This window comes from Carlito syrichta, unplaced genomic scaffold (genome assembly GCF_000164805.1).
Source record: "Carlito syrichta isolate Samal-C Ts95f unplaced genomic scaffold, Tarsius_syrichta-2.0.1 Scaffold303652, whole genome shotgun sequence".
Taxonomy (NCBI): domain Eukaryota; kingdom Metazoa; phylum Chordata; class Mammalia; order Primates; family Tarsiidae; genus Carlito; species Carlito syrichta.
The window spans coordinates 221,193-230,112 of record NW_007247748.1 but is presented as its reverse complement, the minus strand read 5'-3'; the positions used below and the strand labels follow the sequence as shown (position 1 = coordinate 230,112).

Below are 8,920 nucleotides of genomic sequence, written 5' to 3'. Positions count from 1 at the left end.
AGCCGCGGGCTTTGCGCCGCCGCCGCGGCCCTCTCCGGAGGCGCAGGCCAGGCCGCAGCCATGTTCGTGGCGCGCAGCATCGCAGCGGACCACAAGGACCTCATCCACGATGTCTCTTTCGACTTCCACGGGCGGCGGATGGCGACCTGCTCCAGCGACCAGAGCGTCAAGGTGCGCGCGGGTGGGGCCGAGCCTGGGGGCAGGGAGAGCGGGTGGGCGGCGCGGGGACAGGGGGCCATCCCTGATTTTGGTGCGCGCTGCCTGGCACGAGGTCCGGAGCCCAGGGAGTGGCGGGGGGGCCCCGGCCGGCCCGCGACTCCGTCCCCCGCCAAAGCTCTCCCCGCCTGCGTTTGGTGGGGGGGGTCACGGCCGCCCCGCGGGCGCGCGCCCCCGTGCGCCTGCGCAGGGCGGTGTCTTGCCACGTGCGCGCTCCCGTCCGCAGAGACGCCGGGCGCGTGCGCCGCGGCGGGCGGCACTTCCGGGTGTGATTGGGCTGGCTCTCCGACGCTGCGTGCGGGTCCTCCGGGGGCCGGTTGCTCGGGCCGAGGGGTATGTGCGCTGCCGCCGGGGTTCTCGACGTAGCCCGCGGCTCGCGCCTCACGTTCTGGGCCTCCACGGGGCTCTCGCCCCTGGACGCTTTGTACTGAGGCTCAGAGCGTTCGCGGTGTTTCACGAAGAAGCAAAACGTCCGGCCTGTGTCTCCGGCGGCTTCTCTGCCTGCCATGAGAATGAACGCGCGTGTTTGTTCCCGAGGTTCCCTCAAGATCCGTCGACTGAGGATGACTGCTGGGGTTAAGCGGACTTGAAGGTGCACTCGGAGTGTGCGTTACTTGCTCCCCCAGCGACGCCGCCGTGACCCAGGCTCGAAGTTATCTCGCTTTTATTTGAGTTGCCAGCGATGTCTCAGAGATAACGTTTTTAAGGGCGACAGGTTGTCTGTCGAATGACCACCGCGTTGCGTTTCTCGGAAGGTTTAGTATCATTTTTTGAAGTTGATTTTTGTGGTAGTGAACGTGGAGCGGCACCGAACGCCTTCTCATAACCGCACGTGGGAAGTGTGTTCCCCCCCTGCCCCAGCCCGCGGACCTCTGCTCATCTGTCCATGAGTTTGCGTGCGTTTGGGACCTCCTGTCAGTGGAACCCTAGAGTGCCTTTTGCATCACGTGTTCAGAGTTCATCCGCTTCGTAGCACGTGCCAGAATCTCTTTCCCTAAAGAAAAGACGAGAAAAAGATGATGATGAAGGAGGAGGGAAGAGGAAGAAGAAAAAGAAAGGAGGAGGAGGAGAGGAAGAAGAGAAAAAGATGGAGAGGAAGTAAGAGAAAAAGGAGGAGAGGAAGAAGACAAGGATGAGGAGAAAAAGAAGAGAGAAAGATGATGATGGAGGAGGAGGAGGAGGAAGGACGAAGAGAAAAAGATGAAAAAGAGATGTTTCGATTTTTGTATTTACCTCCTTTCGATCTCCGCTCATCGGTCCATTTGGCTCTCTGGACATCATGTGATTCTGTTTTGCAGCCCTGGGATACATTTCTCGCAGCTACTTGTCATACGTTGACTGGCATGAATAGTCTAGGTATGCTGGTGAGATACCAGATTTATACTGTATGTGATGGTTCAAGATCACTTTTATTGGTTTGTAAAGAACTTGCATGGCATGGGTGTTTTTTTCCCCCCCTCAGGAAGTTTTTAGCTGAGAATAATAATTAATTATAAATGTTTATATTTTATTCCTGTTTACTTTTTATTGTTCTGTGGCCTTATGGCTTTTTTTTCTCAGAGTACTTTTTCTCATTTAAGAGCCTTGTGTTTATTTGTACACACACACATGAACATACATATTTTTATTTATTTATTTATTTTTTTGAGTTGGAGTCTCACTCTGTCGTCCAGACTGGAGTGCAGTGGCCACTCCCGGCCACCACAGCCTCCACCTGCTGGGCTCCGGCGATCCTTCTGCCTCAGCCTTCCAAGTAGCTGGAACTACAGGCACGTGCTACCACGCCCAGCTATATTTTTAAATTTATGCAAAGAATATCCTTTTTTTAGAAGATAGAAAATTACTTATAGGCGCATTACTATCTTAACATTTATTGTTAATGTTTATTTTTTTCCATTCTTTGTCCTTTAATTTTTAAAATATTTGTTATGGTAGTGTGTGTGTATATGTATTTTATATTTAAACTTGTGTTTTTTTTTTTAAAAGTCAGATTCTCACTCCATCTCCCAGGCTGATCACAGCTCACTATAGCCTCAAACTCCTGGGCTCAGGGTGTCCTCCTGCCAAGGCCTCCCTAGTAGCTGGGACTATAGGTGTGCTGCACCACCACACGCAGCTAATTTTTTTATTTCTTTTCTTTTTTTTGTAAAGACGAGGTCTTTCTATGTTGCCTAGTCTGGTTTCCAACTCCTAGGCTCAAGCATTCTTCCTGCCTCGACTTCCCAGAGTGCTGGGATTATAGGCATGAGTCATATTTTCTCCCACTAGTGTGGCATTATATTAATAATTACCATTCTTAATGGCTTAAATGATATCTGTTAACTGAATAGGCCATACATTGTTTTCATTATCCACTTATTCCTGGATCTTTTATTTGATCTTTCAGTTTCTGGGTTGTCCAGCTCACTGCAACCTCATTCTCCTGTGCTCAAGCGATCTTCACCTCAGCCTCCGTGTAGCTGGGACTGTAGGCATGTGCCATCATGCCTGGCTAATTTTTCTATTTTTTGTAGAGATGGGGTCTCACTGTATTGCCGAGACTTATCTCAAACTCCTGGGCCTTCCTGCCTTGTTCTTCCAAAGTCATTACAGATGGGAGCCACTGAGCCACATTTTATATATTTTGAATGATTTCCTTAGACTAATTCCAGTAGAGAAATTAGTGACTATTTTATTTTATTTATTTATTTATTTTTTTGAGTTGGAGTCTCACTCTGTCGCCCAGACTGGAGTGCAGTGGCCGCTCCCGGCCACCGCAGCCTCGACCTACTGGGCTCCGGCAATCCTTCCGCCTCAGCCTTCCGAGTAGCCGGAATTACAGGCATGCACTACCACGCCCAGCTGATTTTTTGATTTATTGTAGAGATGAGGTCTCCCTGCCCAGGCGGGTCTCGAACCCGCAGGCTCAGGCAATCCACTCACCTCAGCCTCCCAAAGGCGCGGGATTACAGGCTGAGCCATCGAGCCCAGCTAGTGACTATTTTAAAAGCTTTTTTTTTTGAGTTGGAGTCTCACTCTGATGCCCAGACTGGATTGCAGTGGCACATTCACGGCCACCCCCAGCTCCTGGGCTCAAGTGATCCACCTGCCTTAGCTTCCAGAATGACTGGGACTACAGGTGCGCCACTGCACCTGGTTTCACTATTTATTATTTGTAGATTCTGTATTTGTGAACATGCCTACTAGCTAAAATTTGTTTGTACCCCCAAAATCAATATCTGGTGCTTTTGTAGTCGTGTGTGCACGTGTATGGAATGGCGAAAAGTTTGAGTCCCTGGACATGTTCCCGGCTGAGGTGGAATAAGGTGACACTCTATCTGATTGTTTTGGCTCATACTGTAAACAAGTGTCCTTTTCATGGTTTGTTGATTTATCTATGTGTGTTAGAGCAGCTTCCTACAGGCATGAGTTATAGTACTGTTGGCTATGAGTTAAATGTTGATGAGTAAACTATGTATCAGATACTGTCTTTAAACAGAAACACACCTAAAACAAGGTGACTGGTTGATGAAAATGTAGGCCAGAGGTTCACAGAACCTACTCCTATATTTCTCTTGGGAGCAGTGTTTTAGTAGTGAAGGCGACTTTATAGACCATAACTCCTTTGAAAAGGAGACTTGAATGTAATTGCTGTCTCTGTTATTTATTAGAGCTTGGCTTCCTGGGTCTCTCAGTGCTTGACCTAGTGCCTGACACAGTCAAGGTTCTCAATAAATGTTTGATGAATGAATGAATGAATGTTTAACTACTGGTTGTATTTTGTGAAGTTTATGTTCACCTCTTTGCTTCTTCACTGGTTCAGTCTTATGAACTTTTTGTATCAATTTGTGGGAATTCTTTGTATAAAATATTGCCTTTTATTTTCTTATAGGTCTGGGATAAAAGTGAAAGTGGGGATTGGCATTGTACTGCTAGCTGGAAGGTTAGTATTTATTTTTATAGTGATATTTTAGAAAAATACATATTTACTATTTGGTAATATCAGTGACTTGTTTTGAGAACATGATAAAACTTATACAGTCTTTTTTTTCCTGGAAAGATATTTTGCATTTTTTACTATTAGAGTAAATACATTTCAGGGAATCTATAATTCTGTAGCATTCTAACATAATTATCTTATCATTTCAGCATATTTCCTTTTTCTGTATATATTTTTAATAGTTGTAATGTTGCATATGTAGTTTATTTCTTGTTGTAAAAAGTAACACCTTTACTCAGGTAGAAGGTCTCATTCCTTAAAAGTTATCAACTTTAAGTGTACAGTTTTTTGAGCTTTAAGAAACGTGCACAGCTGTGCCTCCACAGTTCGATTTTAGAACGCTCTGTCTGCTCTGAAAATCCCCTTGTGCCCTATTCCCACTCCAAGCCCAGGGCAACCACTGGTCCATTTTCTGTCCCCAGAGGTTTATCTTCTCTAGAAATGTTATGTAAGTGAAATCTTGAATTGCATAGTCCTTTATGTGTGACTACTTTCTCTTAGCATGTTTTTTATGTTCATTCATGTTGTGTCATGTGTCCATGTTTCATTCCTTTGTAGTACTCAGTAGTTCATTGTACATATATACTGCATTTTGTTTATCCATTCACCAGTCAGTGAACATTTGAATTGGTTCTAATTTTTGGCCGTATGGGTAATATGAGAAACATGCCATAATGAGTCTTTGTATAGACATAGTGCTTTCATTTCTTTTGGGTAGATAACCCAAGAGTGGAGTGGCTGGGCTGTATATAGTTAAACTCCTGTATATAGTTAAACTTTTAAGAAGCTGTCAGAGTTTTTCTGAAGTGGCTGTGCCATTTCTACCAGCCATGTATGAGGGTTCCAGGGTTTGTTTTGTTTTGTTTTTGAGTTGAAATCTCACTGCTTTGCCCGGGCTGGAGTGCTGTAGCACACTCATAGCCACCCCAGAGTTGACCTGCTGGGCTCAGGTGATCCTTCTGCTTCAGCCTTTCAGGTAACCGGAACTATAGGTGCATGCTACCATGCCGGCTAATTTTTGATTTATTGTAGAGATCAGGTCTTGCCAAGTTGCCTAGGCTGGTCTCGAACCCATGGGCTCAGCCTCCCAAAGTGCTGGAATTATAGGCTTGAGCCACCACACCCGGCCTGATTTATTTTTAAGAGACAGGATCTTGCTCTGTTGCCCAGGCTGGAGTGCAGTGGCATCATCATGGCTCATGGCTTACAGCAGTCTCGAACTCTTGGGTTCAAGTGATCCTCTTGCCTCAATCTCCCGAGTAATTGGATCTATAGGCACATACCACTATGCCCAGCTAATTTTTTTTATTTTTTGAGAGACAGGGGCTCACTTTATTGCCGGCTCACTTTATTGCCCAGGTTGGTCTCAAACTCCTGGCCTTAACCGATCCTTCTGCCTGGGCCTCCCAATATTGATTGCTATTGATTGATTGTCTTTTCGTATACTTATTTGCCATTTACATATCTTCTTTGGTGAAGGGCTTACGCAAATTTTTTGCCTTTTAATTACTGTAAAGTAAACAAGTGGCATTTACTTAATTCACAGTGACAATTACCACATTTTTCTAGTTTCAAAACATTTTTATCATTTCAAGAGGAAACCACTATTTTATGTTTTTAGCATAAAACACTTCATAAGTACTTTTTCTGTGTCTTTGAAGGCTCTTGTTAACGTCTAATAAATACATCATATCTTGCTTAACTGATGGATATTTAAGTTTTCTTCTTATTGTAATGAACATCTTTTGTGCAAACCTTGTTCTTGGGTAGGTTGTGCTTTACTGGGAATCTAATAAACTTATCTGCCTTACTATATTTTTTACTTAATAGCCCTGTATAAGAAAAGAATATGATACCGAAAAGATTGGACAAGACAGCAGATAAAAAATAAGAGTGCGAAGTTTACCTTGGGTTGATGATGTTAACTATGTAGAAGTTACTGGGTTAAGAAACTGTTCGTCTGTTGTGGAATATAAGAAATGTGATATACAAAAGTGTGAAACAAATTTTCTGAATGTAATTGGTGGACCGTTTGTTATCATACAGTGTTTTTACTGGTAAGCACCTAGTAAATTCTTTTGCTAGCGAAATGCTTTAAGACCGTTCCATCTTTTCTTTTTTTTTACTCAGTATAAAGTGTTGTAGAATAGTTATTTGACATTTTTCGTATATAAAGATAATGATACTGAGCTTTAAGCTATTTTTTCTGGGAGTAAGGATTTGACCTCTGTGTTTGTTTACTCTTCCTAGACTAGTCTGTTCTCTAATGTATGGATTACATTGTCAGAGAAAATCACTTAAACCTTTTATTGCTACAGTTTCTGTATACTATTAGGCTTGTTAAGCAAATAATTTTTAAAAAAAACAGAATAGTACTTTTTAAATTGAGCTATAATTTACACACTTTAAAATGCACGCATTTAAAGTGTACAATTTAATGATTCTAAATATAGTAACAAACTTGGCAATTATCACCACTGTCTAATTCCAGAACATTGTCATCACCCTAAAAGGAAATCCTGTATCCATTTAACAGTCTACCTTTTTCCTTCCCCAGCCCCTGGTAATCACTAATCTGCTTTCTGTCTTTATGGATTTTTAATAAAATAGTTTTGATTAATTTTTTTTTCCTTAGGTGTTTCCTGTAGAAATAATTTGCAAGTAAATAATTGGAGTACTTGGAGCATCTCTGTTTCAAAGCTTGGTTAGACTAGACTCTGCATTAGGTGATCTCCAACTTGGAGAACTGGAAGTAGTCAGCTTTCTCTGGCTGAATTTTTCTTTATTAATAAGATGTTAGAAGAACTTGACAGTTCTAAATATAGAACATTTTCTAAAGGTTAGAAAATTCTGGAATTTAACTTTAAATATTAAATTGATCAGCTTTCTCCTCTTCTTGAAGTAAAAGTATGTGTAATTTTTCCTCAAGGAAAACCTTTATGTGTGAAATATGACTAAATTCAGTTTCTTAATGGAAAAAAAAAGCTCTGTGATGTTGAATAACTGTTCCTTTTTTTTTTGATTTCCCAGACACACAGTGGCTCTGTATGGCGTGTGACATGGGCCCATCCTGAATTTGGACAGGTTTTGGCTTCCTGTTCTTTTGACCGAACAGCTGCTGTATGGGAAGAAATAGTAGGAGAATCAAATGATAAATTACGAGGACAGAGTCACTGGGTAAGACACTTGTTAATATTCTAGGGGCCAGAGGAGAGACGTAAGCAGCCAAGGAGCATTATTCCTAAGAAAACCTCAGTTGGTAAAATGTTACCTCTTCCCCCATACTAATTATCTTCCATGTTTTTTTCTTCCCACTTGTTTATTTAATTTTGTCTTGGGCCTGAAGTGGTACTCAGGAGCACCTGTGTGTGTGTGTGTGTGTGTGTGTGTGTGTGTGTGTCTCATTCTGTCACCCGGGTGGAGTACAGTGTCACGCTCATGGCCACTGCAGCCTCGACGCTGCTGTGTGTGTGTGTGTGTGTCTCATTCTGTCACCCGGGTGGAGTACAGTGTCACGCTCATGGCCACTGCAGCCTCGACCTGCTGGGCTCAGGTGATCCTTCTACCTCAGCCTTAAAAGTAACTGGAAGAAAAGGTGCCCGCCACTATGCCTGGGTAGTTTTTTGATTTGTTATAGAGATGAGGTCTCGCCAAGTTGCCCAGTCTGGTCTTGAACTAACAATCCTCTTGCCTCTGCCTTCCAAAATGCTGGGATTACGGGCTTGAGCCACTGCACCTGGCCTGTGACATTGTTTAATTATGACTTTCAGAGTTAATACATAGTATTTGCTTTGCATATAGTCTTACATATTAGTATGTTTTAGATATTAGCATATGATTTTAGAGTAGAACCCTGTAGCACTCTTTTTTTTTTTTTTTTTTTTGAGTTGGAGTCTCAGTCTGTTGCCCATACTAGAGTGTAGTGGCACACTCCCAGCCATTGCAGCCTCAACCTGCTGGGTTCTGGCAATCCTTCCGCCTCAACCTTCCAAGTATTTATTGTAGAGACGGGGTCTTGCCAACTTGCCCAGGTGGGTCTTGAACCGGCGGGCTCCCAAAGTGCTGGTGTTACAGGCTGAGCCACCGAGTCCGGCCTAGCACTCTTTAAAACTTTTTTTTTTTTCTGTTTGGTAGCTACTTTTGCTTTCTTACCACATATAATTTCCTTTATCTGCAACTTCTTTTACCTCTACTTCTGCCCTGATTGAATGTTTGAATTTGTGCAAGAACTTAATCTGTGTGTTGTTCAAGTTCTTCATCTATAAAGTGAGAGAATTGAACTAGATTATATTTAAGGCATTTTTCCAGCATTTTCATTTTTAGGTTTTATCATCTACAGTCTTTTTCTTCTCTCTAATTTATTTTTTACAATAGATAATTATGCATATGGTATAAAATCCAAAAGGAACAAAAAGTAGTGAGAATGTTCCTCACCACTTGATTGTCTCCCTAGAAGCAGCCCCTGCTGCAGGTTTTGTGTATCCTTCCAGATAACTCCCTTCCCTTACAAGGACATACGTGGTGTTTCCTTTTCCGTTCCTGCCTCTTCCGTACTCCTACTAATGCTTGCATACTATTGATACTGTTTTTCTTATGCATTTTTTTTATGGTGGTAAAATATATGTAATAGTCATCATTTTAGCTATTTGTAAGTGGTACAGTTTCTGTGTAATTAATTGCATTTAAATGCTGTGTACCCACTGTTATCTATGCCCATGACTATTC

The 8,920-nt window shown here is 42.6% G+C and overlaps 1 protein-coding gene across 2 annotated transcripts in view; it reads left to right on the top strand.

Moving 5' to 3' along the window:
* Positions 1 to 7: 7 nt before the first annotated feature.
* Positions 8 to 8,920, top strand: part of SEH1L (SEH1 like nucleoporin) — a 31,089-nt gene continuing 22,176 nt past the window's right edge. The window contains exons 1-3 of one of the 2 annotated variants that reach the window (XM_008058925.2): positions 8 to 171; positions 4,088 to 4,138; positions 7,226 to 7,372. In XM_008058925.2, coding sequence (XP_008057116.1) covers positions 61 to 171; positions 4,088 to 4,138; positions 7,226 to 7,372 — 309 coding nt within the window. In that variant the 5' untranslated portion in view covers positions 8 to 60. The remainder of the gene's footprint in view (positions 172 to 4,087; positions 4,139 to 7,225; positions 7,373 to 8,920) is intronic. The other variant, XM_008058926.2, reaches the window with a different exon arrangement.